The following is a 27,151-nucleotide window of genomic DNA, read 5'->3' as shown; positions in this document are numbered from 1 at the left end:
ACTGAAAACATTCACCAAGAAGACAAATATACATCTATTTATGTTTCCTTTTACTTTGGTTTGAACCTAAGACCGCTGACTGCCCGGTCACCAAAAGATTGTTACTAAATTTGTGTTTGATTTTGAATTTAAATAATTGACTTTGAATAGAAGAAGCCAGTTGAAAGTGCATATTTACCCCTATTTTTGACATTTTTACCTATTATGTCTGTTTGTTTTGTTCACGCATCGGTGACTATATAATGGAATTTGATGCGACTGTCATACAAGTGAGAGGTTTAGCTAGCTATAAAACCAGGTTCAATCCACCATTTTCTACATTTGAAAATGCCTGTACCAAGTCAGGAATATGACAGTTCTTGTCCATTCGTTTTTGATGCGTTTTGTTATTTGATTTTGCCATGTGATTATGGACTTTCCGAATTGATTTTCCTCTGAGTTCAGTATTTTTGTGATTTTACTTTTTACAGCTTCTATTTGAATATACGTTTTAAAGCTCGACTCCTTTATTTCTTACTTAGGAATGTACATAATTTTTCCGATGATAAACCTTTTGCAAATCCCAATTTCTACAAATCGGATGACTTATGCAAATTGCACAAACCAATCGCAATATAAATTTATGCACTCAGTTTGCTTTATAATCTGGAATTATGGATGCATTTATTTATTATCGTTATTGAAGCTGTCTGTACTCATGTTAGATGTTGTATAAATAAATTTAAAGTCCAACTTCCATGTGCAGTGGCATTCAATTGATTGATACTTCATATAAACAGACTTATTTTGGTCACATAAAACATCTCAAATTTGAGGGACTGCCTGATTTTACTTAAATCAATTCAAACATTCTTCAAGGAAACTTGGTTTTGCCGAAGAATATGTTAATTCAGAAGTTTTATGAATACCTGTACATACTCTCAAAATAACCAATTTATATAAAAAAAAGTATGTAGATATAAAAAGATACATGCCTTAAATTGATGTGCGCTAGACGCGAGTAAAGTCTACACAAACGCATCAGTGACGTTCGAATGAAAAAAGTTAAAAGGTCAAATAAATTACTAAGTTAAGGAATCTGTTCCTTGGGTAGACAATTCATCGAAAATGTAAAATTTCATTATAGGACAGTGACTCAAAATAGAAACAAAAGAGACACGGCTAAAGGTCAGAATACCATGCTTGAAAGTTACATGTCAAGCTCTTACTGCCGTGTCCTGAATTTAGATTAGAAAAACACTCTTTCACGAGTGAATTTATATTATTGCACACACGCGGTATTTTAACGCACGACATAGTAAACAGAAAGCATACGCACTGATACTCTGGAAAAGAATACGCATTTACGTCATCACATATATAAATGTAATAGTTGAACTGAAATGTCAAACTACCTACCTCAAGTGTTTTGACTCCGAATTCATTGACATTTTATCCGGAATTTTTGAGAACGCAAACTGATAGTGTGCGTTTGAAATCTGATCTATAATGAAAATGAATCAAGACGTGTAGGATAGTTGGATAGTTGGTCGACACAGGGAATACAATTAAAAAAACGTACCATAGTGCAAAAATGTAGATTCTATTAGGATAAACTATCAAAACAAACAAACAAAAATAGAATTGAAATTTTATAATTAACATACGTTCCTGTTAGAATTTTTTTCCCCGAAAATTTTTAATATATATAATATCAATAAAACCAAACGTCAAGTATTTACGGATGAACACTATGTGGATATAATTATTACTGAACAATATAATTATTACTATACTAGTATAATACATTTCTACTTTCGTTTAAAATTTCTTCCGTCGACTTTTCATTTCTAGATTTTTTGTCTTTTCTGTTAGCCATTCTTGGAGTGTTCGTTTAGACACTCAATTTAAAAAACTGAACTCTACATATCTATTGACGAGCACAATACCACGTTATAATATACCTATATACAGACACAGTGTACAGGGTTCGTTTCAAAACATATATGATTGCGTTGTCATTATACTCGCTTAGAAACTTTCACATCTAAGCGCTTATAACATTCACATTATTAAACACACATATGTTTTGTGAAAAGCCAATAGGTTCTAATATTAAAAAGATTTATTGACTGCAACTTATGAGATAACTGTATTGCATTTTAAGCTTGGCCTTCGTAAAACGTAGATTTTAATGTCGCAAATTGAGTTTACATAGCGAAGGCCAAGTTTGAAATATAATACAGTTATCTGTATTCTAGTGCACCATATCAAAAATGAATACTATTTAACAAATATTTTGGCGTAAAATGACATAAGTGAAAAAGTCCGCGAATCTGTTGCATTGTCTTTTGCAACTAAACAATGTGACGTCATATGTATACTCACGATGTCAAACATAAACACTGGACGTATTTATAATTTTAGTAAGCTTCAGAATAGTTTCAACGTTGACAAAAAATATACATTTTGAGGCTCAAATGTGACTTTCATGTTTATTTTGTGAGAAATTACTTACAAAAAAAAAAAAAAAAACGGAATTCAAAATTTCTTAGTTTCGGACTGGTAGAATTTGTAATTTACTCCTTCAAAATATTTTTCAACGTCCAATGAAAATTATTGTTACAATCGAATTGCATTAGAATTAGTCTTTATTGTTTTACTTTCCAATTTTCTTTGTTTGTTGAAATAGAATGTCAGTAGCCTAGTCGTAGAGGAACCGTCTCAAAGACGTAGGTAACTACCTGTATAATTGATCGAAAACTTTCGAGACGTTCCGAGAATTTTATTCCAACCTCCGGACGAGAGATATCGAGTGACCAATAGACACATCCAAAACTCGCCAATATATAAGCGTGCGCAAAAGAGGTCACAGAAGAGTAGATATCGTTTGTATCATCTATTTCGATTTAGACGGACATAAACAAAAGCATGATATAATAAGAGCTATTTAAACATACAAATTTGACCCCATAGACAATATATTAATGTGGCTGACTTCATACACGAACTTCTAAGAAAGAAAGACACGAAGTAAGCAATATCTTTTAACTTTCATTTCCGCAATTTGAAAGACGTGTAAACGTATGTAACGGTTATCTAAAAACGTTTATTTCATGAAATAATCATTACTTATTCTTTGCATTGATTATTTTGATATTGTAAGTTATAATAGTAGATATACCATTCGTTAAGTTTTATTACGTCATATTACACTGGTGTGAGAATTTTTCACAAAGTTAAAAGTACGAATTATGGATAATTAAATATACACTAATAAATTATTCAAAGATCGAACACAAGTGTAAATGAAATTAAGTATTATTAAATGACAATTATTCAAGTTGTTTAAACTCAATATTCAAGAGCTTTTTTTCATTTACAACTAAAAGTGAATACTGAATTTGTAATAGTTCTTCGATTTACCTTTTTAGTATGCATTTTTAGAAATAATTAAATCTTAAGTTGATAATAAAGTGGCCTTTTCTCATTCAATATAAAATCTCTTGCAATGATCGATATGAATTACTCGAGCAATGAGCACCAGTAACACGTGTTTTAGAAAGAATTTTATAGTTATTTAACTTATTATTCAATTATTTCAACTTCCGTTAACAATCTTTTTGTTTCAATGAATAATCATTAACCAACAGACACACAAATCTATATTTAGAATCCAATTAAAACGAAGAGTCAACAGGATTTGTTTTCTGATTCATCATTTCTGTATCCTACTGAAATGAACTTATCAGAAGTCAATTATTTTCCCCTGTACTTTTCCTCATGACCATCAGAAAAATAGCAATCCAATAGTCATGAATTTTGAATTTATGTAATCGTATTTTACTGATTAATGAACTTTTCTACAATTCTTGTACATACAGTATGAAGTTAAACCTATGTTGACACCAAGAACCTCGTCAAAACCTGAATCTTTTTTATGAAACGTTAACAAAAGATGTTTATGAGTAAAAGTTAAAGTCATATGAAACGAATGACTGGTGAAAATTAATGTTTATCAAATTCTTAACCAATGCATGTGTATATAATGTAAACTTAGTCTACTGTGCAAGATTTTATCAATTTTTACGCAAACATATCGTACAATCGTCAATTTTTTATTTCTCTCCGCCTGTTATGTTATGAAATTATGGCATTGCAGCTAATCAATTGTCGTGTTTTGAAGCCATAGGTTACCGATTGTCACCTTAGAGTAATCAATCAACAAAGAAGCATGCGTATTGAGCACGTGTATAACACGTTTAATCAGATAATTGTTTATTTCAATGACGAATCCATGCGTATTGCGATCACCGGTTTTTTACGAGGAGGGTCACGCTAATGTCACTTGCATACGGAAAATATGTTGACGAATTGCTTCCTGTAAGCAAGCAATTAAGAAAAGGTAAACTTCTTCTAAATGTGGACAAATTAAAGAATTTTCCTCAGAAAAAAATATATTTTATAATAAAAACTATCCAATTACTTACAAAAAACATATGCATAATTTTTTTTTAAATTTTAGTTTAACCTCTAAACCAAAATTTAGAAAATTGCATAATCTGATAGATTTCCTTATAAAAAAGTGTAAAATCACAAAAATACTGAACTCCAAGTAAATATCATAACGGAAAGTCCCTAATCAAATGGAAAAATCAAGAGAACAAACAAAACAAACGAATGGACAATAAAAATAAAAATGAAAGACAAGCATAAAGACATGTTTTATAATAGCACAATAACGTGATGTAAAAAAGTACAGAGCCACGCTATATATATCGAAGTAACACCAAACATTTGTCAAAAGGCATATAGACAAAGCACATTAATTTGACAAAAATGAAAGACATGAATACTAGAATTATCATACACAATAACGTACAAGTACCACAAGGATCTTTTGAAATCATAAAAAAAAAAAACAATAAAATATTTAACAAAGAAGCTCAAAATAGTATATACATGTATCAAATTAAACAACCTCATTCATTGCTTTTTTTTTATTTTAGAATTATGTTCAATCCACTCATAAACGATTGAATGATTTTAAGTACTGGGACCGAAAGGTCAGATTACAACTATGACGCAGAATCGCCCATTTGACGTCAGAATGTAAACTTCACACAGGATTCATGACGTGTGTGAGAATTGGATATGGCTTGATATTAACTCGAGTTATTCAATTTAAATATGATAATAAACGAATATATCAAGCGATATTCAATTCTCACCGTTATTAAATCAATTTCATTTATGGTCAACACTCTTTTTGTGTTAAATCAAAAATTCTGCGATTCGTAGAGCTAGTCTTTTGCAAATACCATGAGTGTCGTCATTAAAAAAATGCCCTTTGCAGGCGTCAAACTTTAACAGTAGACATTTCAAGACTTTTTGTACGCTTCAGAGAGAAATACAATTTTACAAAAAGATGAATGTCATGGTGAACAGTTTGAGTGTTTTGTACATTATTGAAGAAGCCACAAATTTTCATTGCCATGGACGAAATCTACAGGTATCAGTAACCTAACAAATAGCCATTGAAAATGTCGTAATATCGTTTCATGATGCTGTTTAAGTCAACTAAATTAACGCAGTTTTCGTATCACACTTCGTGCAGTGTGATAATACGACATATATACTTTATCTTTTCATGCAAGAAAAAGATACAATGCCCAAACCATAAAATAATTACTTTCAGCACTTGATACTTACGAATAGTCTGGAATTAAAGTTTTTAGATATTAAATAATTGTGCCACACCTTGAAATCCTACTAAATAGAAAACGAAGATTCCTCTTTATCAAGCCACAGCATCATTTTGTTTGTGCTCTGCTTTGTTTTGCTATCAATTGGAATTGATTTTTGATACTCGACAATACTTTTTTGTAAGATCACAGCGGTAGACATTATGAAAACGTCATAGGATACCACGAAAAAAGAAGGGCATCAGCTTACAAATAAAAAAAAAAATTAAAGACTGAGCAACACAATCACAACCAAAACCAAAATGGTCTGTCAGAAGTAAGGAAGTTTGGTTTCTCATTTTAATTTTTTCCCCGGATTTTTTTTCTCTCAATCGATTTATGACTTTTGAACACCGGTAAACTACTGTTGACTTTATTCAGATTGTTTCACATTTCGTAATGCCAGGGTGTGAAGTTTTTTCTTGGTTAGGGGCCATAAAGTGATATATGTATCATATACCAGATACCTGTTTTCATTATTGCGATACTCAAATAGCCGCATAAATTTGTCACATTCATAAAAACCTGGCAATATTTCCTGAATTTACATCATCTACCATCGATTCATTATAACATCACATATTTTACTATGCTTCTAAGCTTCATTTTACAAGGATAGTTAGATCTTTATCTCATGAACTAAATCACATAGTTACAGAGATGACAATAAACACAATATAACATATTTTGCAAACACCTGCGATACAAGTTTTCAGCCAAAATAAACTACCAAAAGAACACTCGAGTTATAAATATGTGCTAAATTGGAAAGTCTATGAAAAGGTATAAAACATAAACTAAGTACTGATGTCAAGCACCTTGCTCTAAATCTCACATACCATACTTTTTATTAGACTAATTAACTTTAAGTCAAGCTTATAATAACAATAAACACTGCCCTTTCCTGGATCTTGATATCTATAACATAAACGAAAATCTTATTACCAAAATTTATGAAAAAAGATATAATTCATTCAATTACTATTGTTAATTATCCATTTTTAGATGGTGACGTTCCCTTATGACCGTCTTATGGTGTTTATTTATGTCAAATTGAACGATTCGCTCGTGTTTGTCACACAGTATTAGATTTTAGCCAACGCAATCTATTTATTACTGAAAAATTATTACACCAGAAATTTCGATATCACAACCTAGTCAAAACATTTACTAAACTTTATATCATCAGAACAAGGACAACAGTCGTAAATATAAACCGACATACACACATTTCATACGTTCAGGTATTTCATATCTAATCTTCAATGGTAATATTATTTTACAAAGCACAACATACGCTACTGGCCTCATATGATGTAGACATTATCTTTCAATTAGTTAAATGTAGGTCTGTCGCTGTCATGCCAATAACTGCTTGTGTCATTTGGTTTACTTTTTTTTGTTACCTATTATGACATCGGACTCTGACTTCTTTTAAACTAAGTTTTACCGTTCGTATTGCTGTGTGTTTGTAGAGGTATAAGGGGAGGTTTGAGATATCAAAAAACATGTTTTACGCCGCCATATTACTGCGTTTGCCTTAAGTCCTTTGTTAGTCTTGTATGATTTCTTTTATATATTTCAGAGTTGAATATGACGTCCAATATCATTGAACTAGTACACATTTTTGTTAAGGGGCTAGCCGAAGAACGCATCCGAGTGCGGAATTTTCTCTCTGTAATGAAGACCAATTAGTGGCCTGTGATTGTTTTCCGATCTTTGGCCGGTTTGTTGTCTCTTCGACACCTTACCCATTTCCATTCTCAATTTTAGTAGATTTGCATTGAATTTGTTTTTTCTGGAAGTCAAAAATTTGTTCTAAAGGATTATGGACCATACTCAATATTAATTTGCACTGTTCGTATAATTATGTAGAGACACACAATCTAATAATATGGTATTGTAGAACAATTATTTCGGTGGAATACGATGTCATTGTCAGTGTCATTTTTTGTATTTGTTAGGAAAGGGACATTACGTTTACTGGTCTGAATTAGGTTGTAGTTAACGGCAGGCTAAATCAGTGGTAACAGATAGTTTGTGGTTATATCACTTTGATATATATATATATTATTAATTCGTATATTTTAACAAATTTGATTCGTTAAGGGATAGTACCATGTTAAACTATATTTTCGAAGGTAGAGAGAAAACGGCGGATAGCAAAAGGCATATTGCACGGTTATTTTTAGAATATCTAAAAACCGATATACTTTGTGACGTCATGTAAGAAATTTCAGGATATTGTTTAACGTTTTGAAACAAATGATATCTGTGATCGATTATTTGACGAAAAAAAAATCTTCAAATACATAAGATGTCCTAAAAAAAGTAAATGAAATAACAACTAAAATGTTGTTATTGTCAAGGAGACAATGTAATATCTATAAAATTCCAACAAACCTAAATGACGATTTGATACAAATATGGTCGGAAATTAATAATATAACAAATATAGCCTTTGTATGAGGTCAATACAGGATATATCGACCCAAAGAAGTATATCGACCTCGGACTTCGTCCTCATTCAATATGCTTCTTTCAGGTCAATATATCCTTGTATCGACCTCATACAAAGGCTATATTTGTATAATATATATATATATCTATATCTATATATCTATATATATATACATAAGTACGTCTGAGTCAGTGACAACCCTACAACAGATGTATATCATGTACTGTAGTACGCCGCTAGATTAAAACTGACGAGGAAAGGTAACACACGGCCACCGAAAGCTTTATATTTGAAGCCCAGGTGGTCGTGTGGTCTAGCAGTACTGCTGCAGTGCATGCGATTCGGTGTCACGATATCTCAGTAGCATGGGTTTGACTCCCAACGAGGGAAGAACAAAACATTTGCGAAAGCAAATTTACAGATCTAACATTGTTGGGTTGATGTTTAGACGAGTTGTACATGTATATTCATAATAAACACAGCCATGTTTCACCATCATTGCTGGTGATTCGATGAATAAATCTGTTGTAGAGTTGTCACTGACTCAGACGTACTTTCTATGACTGTATTTTTCATTAATTTGAAGGATCCTTTACTATAGATAATTGAGCTGATCTGTTATAATTACATCTCCATGCCTTATATATCATGTTCTGTAGTACGCCGCTAGATTAAAACTGACGAGGAAAGGTAACACACGGCCACCGAAAGCTTTATTTTTGAAGCCCAGTTTGTCTTGTGGTCTAGCGGGACGGCTGTAGTGCAGGCGATTTGGTGCCACGATATCTCAGTAGCATGGGTTCGAATCCCGGCGAGGGAAGAACAAAAAAATTTGCGAAAGCATATTTACAGATCTAATATTGTTGGGTTGATGTTTAGACGAGTTGTATATACATAATGTACACAGCCATGTATCACCATAATTGCTGGTGATCCGATGGATAAATCTGTTGTAGAGTTGTCACTGACTCAGACGTACTTTTAAATATAATTATTATTTGTGACTGTATCTTGCATTAATTTGAAGGATTTTTTTTTTTTATAGATAATTGAGCTGATCTGTAACAATAACATCTCCATGCCTTATATATCATGTACTGCAGTACGCCGCTAAATTAAAACTGACGAGGAAAGGTAACACACGGCCACCAAAAACTTTATTTTTGAAGCCCAGGTGGTCGCGTGGTCTAGCGGGACTGCTGCAGTGCAGGCGCTTTGGTGTCACGATATATCAGTAGCATGGGTTCGAATCCCGGCGAGGGAAGAACAAAAAAATTGCGAAAGCAAATTTACAGATCTATTATTGTTGGGTTGATGTTTAGACGAGTTGTATATATTGAATACAATTGTTTATTTATATATATACGAAATGAGGCTTTTATTAATGGTACGTAATTTAAAAAAATGTGTTATCTTGATATTAGGAAATGATTTGGACGACGAAGGTGATTGTATCCTATGTGGAAAATGCAAGAGTGAATTTATAACAGTGTCGCAATATATGAGCCACCAGAGAACTGAATGCAAACTCAGACAATTAGGTAAGAAAAAAATTTTAAGAAGAAAAAATTGAAATAATAAGTCAACATTTTAAAACCCGAAAAAGCATTACCAACGTAAATAAAGAAATATATATTTTTTAAAATACACAGGTTACCGATATTCAGATAAAAATTTCAGACACAAAACAGACAAAGATGTGAGCGGACACACTACGATTCATATGAACTCATTTAACGCATTTTTGGCGATAGTAAAGGATATGTCGTGACCGAACTGAATGATCAGAAAAACAACATGTCTTTTACCAACTCATATACTTGTAATTGGTTGAAGCACGAAATAACTTACTACGAAAACAAACTAATGCTTACATTTTGTCGGTGATGATTACATACAACAATAGTCTAGCCTAGTTCTAGAGCGCTGGACACAGTACAGGCAGTGTTGTGTCAAAATCCCGGCGATATTTAACATTGTTGTGCTGATATTTAGAGTACAATGTATATATATAATATGTGTTTTCAGCCAAGATGGTGATCCAATATATGGATCTGTCGATTAGTTGTCACTTGTTACTATTACTTACCGAAATACGTATTTATGTGACTGCATCTAACGATTCTTTACGATAGATATTTAGCTAATCTACAGTCAACTCCATCTTCATGTCTAATGCTGGCGGTGTTGTCACGATATCCCAATAGAATGAGTTCGAATCCCAGTGAGGGAAGAACAAAAATTTGCTTTCGCTATTTGCAGATTAAAACTGTTGTGCTGATGTTTAGAGTAATTATGAATATAATATGTGTTTTCATCAGTGTATCACCTCCACTCGGAGTGAGCAAAGTCAACTTTAAGGTTGTATCTAACACTAGAGGGAGATAACTCTAAATCAGCTAAACTGTTTAATCCCGTTGTATTGTAAAGGAAATATTGAGCTTCCCAATGATTAAAATTTGTGTTTGTCAACTGCTATGTAACCAATCATTTTTTTCTAATGTAATGGTTCGTTTGAATTTTTTAGACTTTTTTTTTATATTTTTGTCAAAGGGTCAAAGTAAATATTTTATAAACAAATTTTGAAAAAGTAAACGAGCCAAGTTGATTTTAGTTAAGGTGTTGGGTACCACCTAATTAATTGCAATAATATTTTGTATTATATCATTTCGAAATAATATAATTCTATTGAAGAAAAATGCATGATGGCAAAAAATAAATAATTTTATTCCATATCCAGTCAAGTTGACTAATTGCCATATAACAATATTTATCGAAATACGTGTTTAATACTGATAGTCGTATACCAATATTTCAATTCCCAATTTTTATCTGTTTCATTATTGAGACAAAGGAAGTTAACACATTTGATAAAAAGAAAGAAATTCCCAAAAACCTAATACAACCGAAACAAACAAAAAGTATATGTCATATTTCTGATTTGGTACAGGCATTTTCGGAGGAAAAAGTTGATTAAAACTGTTTTTTTGGTAGGTAGAATAAAGGCTTAACGAAGAATTTACCTCCGACCTTTCGATCAAACCTTCACTGGTTTCTTACCCTTTCATATATAGTTCATCTGTATAAGTTTCACTCTAATCCGGCACAGAAAACTCCTACCTTCAGGAAACAATTGTTAATGTTTGTCATCTTTTTTTCGTAAAAGTGACCCCAACCTCTGACCGTTTGACCCCAAAATGCAATAGTCTTCTTTCCGTCTATTCTATCCCACAATTGTATTGTACAAGTTGCATTACAATCAACCAAATCATAATCACTTTATCATCATTCTGAAACATTTGGGCACTATTACGTTTCGGGCAGCATCAAATGAGAGTAAATACCAATAAGCAATCTAGAATATTTTTTAATTTTAAAAACAAAAAGAATAAAACCAGGACAATATTTTTATTTTTATCTCCCTTAAAAATGTCCAGAATTAGTTATCTTTTTAAAACCACCATTCAGCTCATGAAACTCTGATAATCTAAAGGCTCTTAAAAGCCTATTTTACTCATCTTAAACTTAAGGGACTGATAATTATTGTTCACAGTTTCTCTCTATCTTCTACACGTTGGCCCAACACACAGAAAGAATAAAACATTTGATTAAAAGGCAACTAGTTTCATCTATATTGACGTATTTGCAAATAAAAAAATAGCAATTTGATTTCCAATATGGTTAAGTGGAACATATGAGGCACTTTTGCCGTATGAAATGCCTCGCAACCAGTTAAATATGAATTTTCTTTATAGAAGGACCATATTATATATGATATAATAAACCATTTCATAGTTTGAAATTGTTTGGCATAGAAGAATAAATATATCCATAAAAGTTTATAAATTACGATCGAAAATTGCATCTTGAGAACCCCTTTCTAGAAATTTTACAGATGAAATGCATAGGGTGGAAACAGAAGAACGATTAGTTTTTTTAAGGGGTCCGTGTTGTTTAGGTTTTAGGTTTTGATGCTGTGTTATTTGTACTGTTGTTTATTTTTTTAGTCTTTTTTCTTTTCTGTAATTGTATTGCTAACTTGTCAAGACTTTTATCTGTCGCCTTTTCTTTTTGAATTACAAGTCACTCCCTCTTATTTTATGGATGAATGTGGGGTTAAGAAAACATCAATAGAAATTGTGTCCGAACAAATCTGTATATTTTGGGCTAATCTCACTCATTCAAAAAAAGAAATAACTGTCTTGTAATGTTTAAAAATATATATTATGCCCTCTTTATATCAAAGACCCCATATCTTTTTTTATAATTGTAATATGACAAAAGAAGCAATGATTATAGTAAATTCCAAATTTTGTTTAATTAGAAGAATACCGTCGCCTAGTACAAACTTTCATTTTGTAAATATAAAAAATAAAAATTAAATATTGTAAGCCTTTACCATGTGACACGAATAGCTATTTGTAAAACAACACTATACAGCAACTCTTGGTAAACGTCATGAAAATGAAGCACTAGAACATGATTATATATAATTATTAACCCTACTTTGTGCTAGATCGATTTGAACATGCTATTTCACATTGTAGCAGTCCACGGAAAGACATGTCATCCTTCCAGACACATTATTGGGACTCCAAACGGAGCAAGCATTACTCTGTATCACTAATGCCAGAGGCGGATTTAGGGCCCCCCCTTTTTGGGAAAAAAATTGGTTGCTTATATAAGGAATCACTGAAGCGTGACTGGAGCGGGCCCCCTCTTAGGTCAGTTAGTGGGCCCCCACTTATGAAAATTTCTGGATCCGCCACTGAATGCTACGTATATAGTTTCTTAGTGAAGTAACAGCAAATGCCACTTCTTAGTCTTTGGTTTTATCTGGTTAGGAATTAACAAACGAATCATACACTCTATTCAACACATACACATTATCACGAAACAACCGTGACAGTCGCTAAGTTTAGGCTGCATGAAAGTAAGTGACATGATTTCTTTGAGGAATGTTATGGTTAAGATCATCACGATGTTGTTATGGTTCATTTCTGTGATAGTGATAAGTTTATAAAGGAAAAGTAGTTATACAACATGAGCTACAAAGTTGCTTTTCAAACTTGTTTACTCATCAGAGTTATTGAACACGTTTATATAAAGTGACGACAGACGGACAAATATTTGTTTTCAGTGGTACATAGTAATTATATTTTACGTGAAAGTAAGATGATTTGTTTTTGGTTTTTCAATGAGGCAGCTAACCACTGGACGTGGATGCAAGCATATATACGTCACCCTACGGCACTTACTAATACATAAAACTAGATATTTACTAAATTATTCAAGTACGAGAACATATGCACAATTCAAAGTAGACACAACGGATTTACGTGGAAACAATGCAATGAACGAAAAACAAAATAATGGTTGACTTTTTCACCAACAAATTTTGAATAATTGTAACATGAATAATGTTGCTATGTTTAATTTATTGCAACTATCAACCCGAGTCTGGTACTGGTGTACGTGATAGCTCAACAAAAGAACAAACCGCAAAACCAGTTCCAAAGGTTTGGCTCTCCATATTGGCACGAAGCACAAAACTTGAAAATAATCAATCTAAGAGTAGTCACAGTTACCGAAAGCTTGCCATAATAATAAATCATGATTTCTTCGAAGTTACATAAAACGGATTAGATGTGAAATTTTCGTTAAGTGTGTAAGAAAGCATGCCAAGATATATAAGAATCGACAGGATTTAGGATCATAACTATTTTAAATTGTATACCATTGCATGAAATTTAGTGTTAGTACCGATAATAAAAGAGCTTACTACAGCGTTTAATATAGTGATACATATAGGATTACGTCCGAAAAAAGGGACCAAAAGATTATTTTCGTTAAAAAAAAAGGAAAATAAAAAATACGGTTCGAAAATTCAAATCTGCAGTCGCAAATATTTGAATAGAGTGACCCCTTTAAAGTAATGTTTCAGTCTAACATAAGAGGCTTTAAACTGTTGGCTTCTATTAACTCTGTTCATACGGTAAAATCATAATATAATAATAAAAATGTGAGATGAGTATACTTAGTTTTAATTTAGATTGAAACAATACTTAAAAGAGGTCACTCTATTCAAATATTTGCGACTAAAAAGACGAATTTTCAAATCTTTCTATCTGAATACGGACTATTGACTTGTACTCTCAAATACTAGAACAATATCATAAATTAACCATTTTAAATATCATTTTGGGTTGATGCTGTCGTTAATAATAGTTGGTGTTAGTTATTTTATTATTTAACCATTGTTAATTTGGTATGACCAATATCATTTTCATAACTTGATCATGAATGTTTTGTTTCATCATATTGTCTACAATTTTTATTTGTCTTTTTATTTGATTACTAGTAAAGTACAGCGAAAAACGTCCACTTAGCTTAATGATAAAAACGGAAAATACCAAAATATGACAAAATACCTGCCCCTATAAGTGTAAGTATTAGATCGCCATTACATGCGTTGTAATATAGCATGATTGTAAATCAAGGATACATATTGATATATTATTACATTAGATGAAACTGAACAGACAGAGGCGAACATAAATTCAAGCAATCATGGAATGTCTACGGGATGTAATAAAAATGTTGACCAAGGATTCAGACTGAGTACAAGTGATCCTCAACCAGAGAACACTGATGATTTAAAAGCTGAAGCAATATATATGTCAAGGTCTGACAACAAAAATTTACCAGCTTCCACTAACAACATTTCTAGTCGCACATGCAATATTGGGACAGAGAGAACAGATGCCATACAAGCTAGAACATCAGCAGAGCCATGTGCAGATAATGCTGCTTCTGGCATCAATATTGAATCTTCTACACATAGAGAGAATACGGATCAAATTGAGGTGAAATCTGTTGAAATGAAACTAAAGGTATGTGGTCTGTTTATTACATGTTTATCATAATCTCATTACACTTCGAGTCTCAGACGAAACATTCTTGAGTCTAATAAATGAAAAATACCAAAAGAAAGGTATACAAAATTATCTTTTCTGTTGATAAAAGTAAATATGCAACTGAGTTTTAACACCTGAGAAGTTACGAAAAAAAGTTAACGTTATGGTTCATTTGATTTATCAATGTTTCATATTCGTTCGCTACTAACGCGTCTGATGTTATAGAAGCGCGGATTTGTTTTAATTTTTTTTAAATGCTCTAACATAATCTAAAAAGTCTTGTGAACACTAAGCCAATGCTTTTATCAATAAAAGATATCAAAGTAAAAAAATAACATCTGTAGACATCTGTTACTTGAGTAATAGATTAAACTGAAAATTATTTATTATGTTTACTGAAGGATTGTCAAATTGCGGTACCCTTTTCACAGGCATGTGTTGGTTAAAATCGATGGAAACGTTGGTAAAGGCATTTGCATTGTTAACTTGATTAAGAATAGCAATATTTTTGTTGAAGTGTAACTTTATAGCTACGTACAGACTAATATTAGAGAAATACATGTTATGGAACAACCGTTTCACATGTTCCTTATGTCGTTACTACAATACCGTTCCCTTTTCACGAATGTGACCTACCGAATTAGACTATTTACCGGATTTGTAATAACATAAGTAACACGACGGGTACCACATGTGGGGCAGGATCTGCTTACTCTCCCGAGTTTTTGGTGGGGATCGTGTTGCTTAGTCATTAATTTTCTATGTTGTGTCTTCTGTACAATTATTTGTCTGCTTGACTTTTTATTTTAGCCATGGCGTTGTCAGTTTATTTTCAATCTATGAGTTTGACTGTCTCTCTGGTATCTTGTGTCCCTCTTTTTGAAGACCGTACCTTGACCTTTAATGTTTTACTGTTTTGAATTTTGAATTGGATGGTAAGTTGTCTCATTGGCACTCATATCGCATCTTCATGTATCTATGCATTGTCGTATATTTCAAAATATTTATGAATATGACATGTTGCATGTCTAATTTTTTTCTCGCCTGCTTTGAGAGATTGAAGATATTCAATTTGTAGTCTTGTTATTTACATTGCAAAATATGGTGTATATGGTACCAATGTAGTGACTGTTAAAAGTCTTGATATTCAGTATTTGCTTGGAAGTAAGGCATCTTTTGTTTCACATCCCTTTCAAGATTCACACGATGAGCATGGCTCAACTTACGCGACGCTTATATATTCACTTCGGTATTAGTTTTACCATGGATATTATACATACTGATGTATTAAATGAAGTAAAAACTCTGGGAGACCAAAACGAAATACTAACTATACAAATTACAGAGAAAGATTGTTAAGTTAAAGTACACGGCCAGAACACAAAACATACATTACTCACACGAAGAAGATACGAATGTCGAGACAGACACACGCTTTGTGCAACTAACAAACTGTGTTCCAATAATTCCAATCGCATCCAAATTCGGGAGATTCAGTGTCAAGGTATTCGCAGACAATAACAGGACAGAGTGTCCGTTCTTTACGAAAATAGATCATTCATCTTATCGATGTGCAAACAAACCCTCCAGTCAAAATTGAGCTGCACGCAAATGTTATCAATGCAACAGTACTGCATATACACTAAATTTTGCTATCGGTGCGGGGAAAAAGTTCATATACAAAGGGATTGTCAGGCTGATGATTAATAAATGTATGGTGACTCTGTACATGACATTCAAGAAGGCTGAGACCCCAATAAAGAGGACTAGTTTATCGAGGATACTAACACAGAGGAAGTTATTGTTGAATTAAACAAAACAACTAAAAATGTTTGAAAATAAAAATCTACACTCAAACCGTAATATTTGGTGCATCAAATTGCAGTCGTCTTTAAATTTAGGACCCAGGTAAACATGGTATACACATTATAGCGGTAGCAGGCACCACTCTTGATCAAATTGGCAAACTTGTATGTCAATCTGAAATTCTGACTTTGTTATTAATGTGATTATATCATAAGGGACAAATGACATCAGTAAGCACATAAGTGACACCGATAAGCAAATAACCAAGATGCCCAAATCATATTGACTGCCTATTTACTATATTAAAATATATATATAGTACATGACATTTTTTGTCGAGCCTGCAACTTTTGTTGCAGAAAACTCGACATAGGGATAGTGATCCGGCGGCGGCGGCGGCGGCGGCGGCGGCGTTAGCTAACTTCTTAAAAGCTTTATATTTTAGAAGGTAGAAGACCTGGATGCTTCATACTTTGTATATAGATGCCTCATGTTACGAACTTTCTGTCAGTCACATGTCCAATGTCCTTGACCTCATTTTCATGGTTCAGTGACTACTTGAAAAAAAAGTTAAGATTTTTTGTAATGTTAAATTCTCTCTTATTATAAGTAATTGGATAACTATATTTGGTATGTGCGTACCTTGCAAATTTCCTGTTTACAAAACTTTAAATTTTTCGAAAAACGAAGGATTTTCTTATCCCAGGCATAGATTACCTTAGCCGTATTTGGCACAACTTTTTGGAATTTTGGATCCTCAATGCTCTTCAACTTTGTACTTGTTTGGCTTTATACATATTTTGATATGAGTGTCACTGATGAGTCTTATGTAGACGAAACGCGCGTCTGGCGTACTAAATTATAATCCTGGTACCTTTGATAACTATTGCAAGGTTCTCATGCCCGTCAGACAGTTTTCACATGACCTCGACCTCATTTCATGGATCAGTGAACAAGGTTAAGTTTTGGTGGTCAAGTCCATATCTCAGATACTATAATCAATAGGTCTAGTATATTCGGTGTATGTAAGGACTGTAAGGTGTACATGTCCAACTAGCAGGTGTCATCTGACCTTGACCTCATTTTCATGGTTCAGTGGTTATAGTTAAGTTTTTGGGTTTTGGTCTGTTTTTCTTATACTATATGCAATAGGTCTACTATATTTGGTGTATGGAATGATTGTAAGGTGTAAATGTCTAGCTGACAGGTGTCATCTGACCTTGACCTCATTTTCATGTTACAGTCGTCAAAGTTAAGTTTTTGAATTTTGGTCTATTTTTCTAATACTTTATGCATTAGGTCAACTATATTTGGTGTATGGAAATATTTTATGATCTATATGTCAGTTACGCAGGTTTTATTTGACCTTGACCTCATTTTCACGGTCCATTGCTAAGTATTAAGTGTTTGTGTTTTGGTCTGTTTTTCTTAATTTATAAGCAATAAGTCAACTATATTTGTTGTATTGAAGAATTGTTAGCTGTACATGTCTGCCTGGCATGGTTCATCTGACCTTGACCTCATTTTCATGGTTCATTGATCAACGTTTCGTTTTCTTGGTTAATGTTGAGTTTATGTGACAGTTGTAATAAAGCTTTATATTTAGGTCTATCAACATAATATCAATAATTAGTAAAGAAGGCGAGACATTTCAGCGTGTGCACTCTTGTTTTATTGTAGCCGAAATCTAAATTGTTATAATGCATCTGTATAATTCAAATTTGTCAGCAATATTCAAAATCAATGCTCTTTTTAAACAACTTTTAAATTTCTATGTTTATCTTTATTTACATGTACACACGTGGGCTATGTTCTGCACTATGACCCTTTAATGTAAAATTTATAAGTATTTCAAAACATTTTTGTTACTTGTGTATATTCACAAATGTAAACTACATAAAGATGTCATTGGTAAGGTTGACCGTTTTTATTGGTGTAAAAAAATGTTGATGAATTCTGATTGCAAGAAATACATAGCTCCATCGATTTCGAAACGAAATGGAAAAATTACTGGAACGGAAAAAGTTTTGGAATTATGGATCAAGTAATTCAAAAGGCATAACAATTTTAGATATGAAATCACTGAAACCAGACATAGAACTAATTGTAGAACAATTTCTGTACATGTTAAACGCCTGGTAAGAACGAGATTTTATTTCCAGTAATTATGCTCCCAAAATGGCTGGTGACAGAAATGTTTTTAGAAATATTATATACTTATTGATAACAATTATAGAAATATCGTTCTTGGGGATTTTAGCTGTGCTCGTACAAAAAGTTAAGATCGAAAAACGGTGCATTTTTGAGACGACATAGGATCATTTGAACTAAAAACATTTGTCGAACATAGTGAGTTAAAAGACATGTGAAGAGAGCAATACTCTAACGACAAACACTATACCTTTTTGCCGGGGTAACTCAAGGTCACGAATTGATTATATGTTTATAAGTAGCGAGTTTCAATATAGATCACAACAGGTAAAATAGTTCTTTTTTCGTTCAGTGACAAAGACGGCGATAAATAATTTGAAAGCTAAAATTAAAAGATTATTTTAAAATAAAAAAGCAAAAGCAGCCAGAATTAGGTCTAAGGTAAATTGGTACGAGAAAGACGAAAAATCTACAGGGTACTTCTTTAAATTCGTAAAAAAGAGAGGCGCGGAAAAGTAAGGGACTAGGATGAAGTGTTCAGATGGAAGGTATAACGAGGATATATAATCTATTCTAGAAGAACAAGTATCTTTCTTCAGAAAACATATTTACGTCCAAGAAGTGGGATAGGGATGCTGCAGATAATCTATTACAGCATCTAGATCATGAACTAAGTGAAGAAAATAAAAAAAGAATAGTGTGAAATAAGAATAACTTTGGATGAAATAAGTAAAGCCGTTAAAATTTTAAACTTGATCAATCCCCTGATGAAGACGGAATTATGAACGAATTTTATAAAACGTTTTGGTATTTGTTCAGCGATGACTTCGTGTTGGTTATCAAGCAAATTTCGACAACAATTTGCTCTGCGAATATCAATTCAGAGGCATGACGACGCTTATGTTTAATTCTGGGGAGAGAGGACATAAACAATTGGCGTTCTATGACGCTATTGAACACGGACTACAAAACCATACCTAAAGTACTTGCGGAACGGAAAGGTTAAAAAATTTACCAACGCAAACAAAATTATTTGGATCAATAAGGGTTTGTCAAGGCAATAGATTACTTCAAGATATAATAGATGTTTGTGAGTTAGAAAATGAGGAGGGTGCGACCTTGTCCAACAAAAACATTTGATAGGGCGGATTTGGCATGGCAAGATTTTTTTAAACGGAAACCGGACAAATCATTACTCTATGACGAAAAAGTATCCTCGCTGATTACAAAACCAAAATTAAGAGGCGAACCGTCGCGATGTCAAATTGCACTTGAACTTTTAAACACTTGCAGAGGATCCAATCGGCCAGACTCCAGATATGTTGTGGGAAATTCGTAGAATGATATGCAGACAGGGTTATGTCTTGCCACTTGAATTGTCTAGTAATTGTACCGTACAACTTGTTCCATTTTGACAAATTTAGCCAACCCAAAATTATAATGGCTTCCCATGTGCTTTCGGTTGAAAAACTGCGCAAGTTATAGTCAGTTTTCTTTGAGGGACAAATGGCATCAGACGTTCTACAAGATCTAATTCATCGTGTAATGGGAAACAAGCGCGCCAGGCAGCAGGGGCAGCATGTGTTTGCAAGGACCAGTGTCTTCCTTGCACTGATTTATGTTATTGTAAAAATTTAGGTAATTGTAACAATGTCCAGGCAGAATAAGCCGACATAGCTGATGTCACAGATAAAATAACAAGAAAATAGTTCTTGTTGTAATATTTGGTAACTTTATTTTGATTTGCTATATTTTTTTCCATGTTTCATATGGTATGAAAATAAACTCATCATAGATACCAAAAGGTCATGTCGCAATTTTTGAATTTGTTCTACAACACGCTTGCACATAATTTGAGTAATATATCACTCCAATAACTATATTATATGATAAGGTAGGTATCTTGTATTGAGATAGTTGGAATTCATTTTAAGAAAACTCAGTGACATGTCGAATCCTTGAAAACTGAAAGTAAATTTAACATGGCTGCACATTTTGTTTGATTTATCAACGTTGCATTTCGGATACTCTTTGGAAAACTTTTATCATAAAGTATTCAAGAAATGCTATTTGTCGAGGTCAAATATCAAGGTTATTCTGTTACTGTTTTTTTATTAGGCTTTATAATTTGTATACCACGGACTACATTCAAATTAGTTAAATAAAACGTTGTTCTGACGTCATGTGCAAATATGAAAAAGATTTTGTATGAACTTACGCACTTCTACATAAAACTACTCATATCGTTTATTTTTTAAGTGATGACCATTGACCTTGATTTTCGGTATAATTGTACCAGATTTTATATTTACGACACATATTTTCAAAAACTACACGATTTCAGCTTTCCAATTAGCTATTAAAATCCCTTATGTTTTAATGCACGTTGTTTAACCAAACATAAAGTATTTATGTGCTAAAATGCTCCATCTATTTTGAACCTATGTGTAAATAACTGAGCACATTCAATTATTTACACTTCAACATAAGCCTTTACTTTCTAAATACAATAAAACAAACACAAGTTTGAATACTGAATGGCGCAGTGACCACCTCTTAAATTTTATTTCTTATACAAAATGTATCTGATCTGCATGTTTAGTCCATCCAACTAAAATAATAAAAGTCCCATAAAAAAACACAAGATTTCAGAATCTTGAACAATATGTTCTGCAACAAAATAATCTACAAAATAAATACAACACATATAAATACTGTTCTATATAAAACTTGAATACAAATATTTTGTATACAAAAAAAAAAAAAAAAAAAAAATGAAAATAAACTTCTACCTATATATATATGCGCGTATGTGGTCACTACCCAGTCCTCGATAACTAAAAAACCCGTGCAATTTACTTTTATACTGACCGCCAAACCGGTTCACGGCAATAGTATATAACTTTACAAAATTTCCTTTATAAAATTAATGCGCAATCTTTCAAATACTTTCCGCATACCGCACATTAATTCATTTATGTTTTAATGCACGTTGTTTAACCAAACATAAAGTATTTATGTGCTAAAATGCTCCATCTATTTTGAACCTATGTGTAAATAACTGAGCACATTAAATTATTTACACTTCAACATAAGCCTTTACTTTCTAAATACAATAAAACAAACACAAGTTTGAATACTGAATGGCGAAGTGACCACCTCGACGCACAAAGAAAGTAGACAGAAATAAACATGTAACTAAATTCCAAGATTCTTGGAAACTGATAAACGCTTTTGTAAATTTTCTAACACATATCCGTCTTTGGCTCTATCTGATTTCCAGCGACCGTGCATTTTAAACAATCTATCAGATATATCATTCTGAGCGGCGGCTGTTGCCCCTCCAGCTCTGAAGCTATGTAAACCAAAATCAGTTATACTACAGTCAAAATCAGTAAATGCCATGGATACGATTTCTCTAGTTCTAGTGTACGACAAACATACATTTTTCTTTCTTAACAAAAATACATTTCGACTCTTAAAAAACGAGATCGATCTAAAAATATACATGTCGGACTTCATATCTATATTGGCTACATGTAAATAGTTTGACAGTAAAGCAACAGGGCATTGTGGACTTTCTAGCTTTGATATGAAAATGTGGTTGCCTTTTCTATAACAATCTGTTTTGCTCTTTTCGACAAAAATATCTATATAACCATCACAAAAACTTATATGTTTGGCTTTAATGTTACATAATTCATTAAAACGTAAAAAACCAGTATAAGCTAAAGAACAGATAGTAAGTAAACGTAAATCTTTGAGTGTGCTGTTGGAAGTATTATATCTAGAAAATAATTTAATCATAATATCAGGTGTCACAGGTTCTTTTTTCTTAATAGGTCTAGAAAGTGTTCTTCTTGCTGACTCAACTATTGAAGAAATTAAATCTGAATCGCAAGGATTTTTTACACCAGCTAAATTGTGTGCCCATCTGATACTATAAAATGCAGACTCAATTAAACTAAAATGATTTGCAGATTCTATTAATTTTGCAAATAAAGACCAACGTAAATTTCTTTGCATGGTAAAATACAAGTTATTTGACGATACTTTTCTGTCCATTTGGCAAATCTTTTAAAACCACCACTATATTTGTCTACTGTAGATTTAGCTCTAGCATCTGTTACGGTTGTTGGCAAATTATGTAAAAGCAGACGAAGCTCAGGATGTGCCACTTTCTCATTTTCAGACCAGAATCCAGTAGAAAATATTTTCTGTAATCAAATAAACACACCAATAAATAAGGTATACTGTAATATAATCAATACATACCGTTATGATTTCTATATGGTCCTGTGACCAACACTACACAATGCAAATAGGTAACACATCTTAGAAGATGTACGTCCAGTGACACTTAAACATATGGTCCAGTGACCTCTTAACACATACATGGTCCAGCAACCTTGAAGGCATTCCAGCGTAATCAGTACATAAAAAACACCCAGTGGTGCAACATCTTTATCCACAATCTGTAAATAATAAACAGCATATTAATTCATCTGAGAAGCATCTAAACGAACAGCTAAAAATAGCCCATTAAATGTCCCATTAGCGAACATAGAATTCTTATTATTGCCTGCAACTAAGATTCTGTCAATCTCATGAAATTCTAAAACATCCCTGACAAACCAAGCATATTCTAAATTTTTCTTGAATAAAAGAGGCCAAAACGCAGACGATGGCCATTTAGGAACGATCAATGTTCCTACTGCCGTGCAACTGATTACATGATTGATGCATTTGCTAACTAGATTAACAGGAGGGACTAACCAATTATTATCCCCATTCCAATTGCAAGTAAAAGCATCAATTGCACTCGTACCCGGATTCCAAAATAGAGAATTAAATCTCCCGAGTTTCGCATTGTTCATATAAGCGAATCTATCAACTGTATGTAATCCCCATAAACTATCTATGAAATTGAAAAATTCAAACGAAATACCCCAACCGTCAATATCGACGATCCTACTCAAAGCATCTGCTTTTTCGTTATCTTCCCTCGGGATCCATTCTGGATGTAACGAAATATCAAAAGAAACACAAATACTATATATTGACAAAGCCAATGTTTGCAATTCTGGTACTTTGCTACCTTTCTGAATAATACCAACAGCATTTTGGTTATCTGTGAAAAACGAAACTAAACTATTCGATAGTAAATGCTTAAAGCTATCTATAGACAGTTCAATAGCTTTCAATTCTCTCCAAGTGGAACTTTTAATAGCTTCATGCTTCAACCAATGCTTATGCATGATATAATCAGAATTAGCTACAAAACCTGCAGCTGCACCATCACTGGCGTCAGTGAACACTTTAAAATCTAAAATTTCTCGCAAGATTGCCACAGGCTTTAAACTTACGATATTTTGTCTCTAAAATAAAATTTCTCGTATAGAAGCTGAATAAAAATTCAAATCTACAAATTGATCCCACTCATCTCTACTGTTAATCACTGAAAAAATGCACCTAGTCATTATCTGTGTGACATTACCTATAACTGGTGTAAAAGAAATTATTTTACCACAAAACTTCGCAAGCAACCTTATTTTCACTTTGTGAGGCTGATCTAAAATGACTCCTGCTAAATCTACAAGATTTGCCATTTTCTCTGGAAGCAATTGAAATAGACAAAGCTTCAAATCCCATATAAATCCAAGCCAGACTAAATTCTGAACAGGCCTCCAAATACACTTATCTTTATTGGGTACAAATCCAGACAAAATCAAGTCATGTTTTACCCGTATCGCTTGCTGGGCACATACCTGTTCTTCTTCTGCTAACGCCAAACCATCGTCCAAATAAACAGTTATCTTAATCCAATCATTACGCCAATGTTTTACCAAAGGACGAACTACCGTAGTAAAAATGTACCCTGCTGATGAAAGCCCAAATGGCAAAACAGTAAAAACGTAATATTTTACACAATTACCAAACTTCCATGAAAATCCCAAATATTTTTGATGATTAGGAAAGATATTTATGTGATGATAACCAGACTTAAGATCAAAGACAAACCCAAAACAATTCGAAGTTAAAAACTGACTAGTTGTTTTCCAGTCCTCGAACTTGACCTTACAATAACGTACCTGTTTGTTTACATGTCGTAAATCTAAAATCAAACGACCTTTACCTGATTGACTCACAGATACCGTTAACGGATTTACAACAAAAGGTGCGTTCGATTCCTCTCTGATCAAATTACAATCTAACAAATCCTGTATAGCCTTCCCTACAAAATCTGAATTATCAAATGCAGATTTATTATTTTTCAAAAATACACTTTCAGGTTCATTGATAAAAGGAATTTTATAACCAGAATTAATTATATCTAGAATAAAATCTGAAGTATTGATGCTTTTCCAAAAAGAAATAGAATGCTTCAATCTATTATGTACATTAATCAAAAATGAACCAGATTCATATTCAAAATAAGTTTGAAAATTGTCTAAGCTTTGTACCTCTAAAATGTCCGATTTTCTTTTATGCAAAGATCCTCTGGAAGCTGCGAAGTTACTGTTCCCTCCATTCTTGCATTCCTTGGCCCAATGCCCATACAACCCACACTTGTAGCAGATGTCTCTGGCTTTTGATCTGACGAATCTTGAATTAGGGCCCGATGCCCCGCTAACACGAAAGGGCGGCTGGGAAACAGTTACAACACCATCAGCTCCACGTGCTACTGAAGACGGGCCACCTGCAGCTTTAGCGGGTCTTTTCCTTGCACTTCTGTTACCCGTACTACCCTTTGTAACTTTCATCTTCTTCACGGCTCTTGTCTCTGCAGCTCGTATCTTCTTCTCATCTTCTGAATTGCTAGCTACCTCGTCAGAAAGATATTCGTCAACGGGTTTCCATCCTGCCTCTGACTTGTCCGCTATACGGATCAGTTTGTTTCTCTTCTTTAGCACCTTTTCAGACTCCTCCAACAACGAAACGGCCTTGGAATATCTCTTATGTTGCATATTGTCTAAAGCGCCATTAATATTGTCTAAAATGTCTGAATTTAAATCAAACTGAACCTGATTTCCCTTGTATCTTAAATTATTCTCCGTCTTCTTAACTTTACGGGCTAAATCCTGAGTGGTGTCAGCGAAATTTCTTTCAATCCCCGACAATTTCTTACCAAAGTAGTTTTGCATAAGAGAAAGCAAATCTGCATTGGAAATCTCCTCATCAGGAACCGCAGCATGTGAAGCAACTTCAGGTTGAATATCATTCAATAAGTTGTCTGGCTCAATATCGGACATGATGAAAATAAACTTCTACCTATATATATATGCTCGATAAAACTACTCATATACTTTTTAAGTAATGACCTTTGACCTTGATTTTCGGTATAATTGTACCAGATTTTATATTTTCGACACATATTTTCAAAAACTACACGATTTCAGCTTTCCAATTAGCTATTAAAATCCCATAAGGTATCTAGGTAATTTAAATTTCTAAAATTGTAAATATAAAACAGTTTTAGGTGAGAACTTATCAGGCGTTACACTTGTTTTTTCTGATTTGTTTTGGTCGTTTGCAAGACAGAAGGTAACATGGTATATGCATGTCCAATAAGATTATTTTTTATCTTTGTTTCAGATGATAAAAAATCGTTATTGTAAAGTAACAAACTGAATGTACTTATCTTGGCCCTCTTTTTTCTGGACAATTGTCATTCTAATGACATCTCTTTGAACTAGTGAAACATCTACCAGGATTGTACATTAGGTTCTTGTCTTCCATGCATCTTTGTTATATATGGAACAGGTCTTGTGCGCGTTTTTACTTTTTCTGCTTTCGAAGATTAGGCACTATTCAAACGTTTCTCGTCAGAATCGTTTGCTATTGGATTCAAAATTGATTCCTCTACTATACGCAATCCAAATTCTGAAGAATCCCCTTAGTTAATTAACTTTTGACATACTGGAAATTCGTCTGTACACTTTATATATTTTCGTTGTTTCCCGATCATAGTTCATGTGTTAAACCTCGGATTTAGTGTGTAACCCGGATTTGTTTTCTCTCAATCGATTTATGACTTTCGAACAGCGGTATACTACTGTTGCCTTTATTTGTGTATTAGAATAGTCTTTTTA

At 32.9% G+C, this 27,151-nt stretch overlaps 1 protein-coding gene across 1 annotated transcript in view; it reads left to right on the top strand.

Annotated features, from left to right (window-relative positions):
* Nucleotides 1-27,151, top strand: part of LOC143084155 (uncharacterized) — a 65,180-nt gene that overhangs the window by 11,564 nt on the left and 26,465 nt on the right. The window contains exons 4-5 of the mRNA XM_076260562.1: nucleotides 9,609-9,725; nucleotides 14,713-15,077. Of these exons, the coding sequence (XP_076116677.1) occupies nucleotides 9,609-9,725; nucleotides 14,713-15,077 (482 nt within the window). The remainder of the gene's footprint in view (nucleotides 1-9,608; nucleotides 9,726-14,712; nucleotides 15,078-27,151) is intronic.

The sequence above is a fragment of the Mytilus galloprovincialis genome, chromosome 7 (assembly GCF_965363235.1).
Source record: "Mytilus galloprovincialis chromosome 7, xbMytGall1.hap1.1, whole genome shotgun sequence".
Lineage (NCBI taxonomy): Eukaryota > Metazoa > Mollusca > Bivalvia > Mytilida > Mytilidae > Mytilus > Mytilus galloprovincialis.
This window is presented reverse-complemented; position numbering and strand designations above follow the sequence as displayed.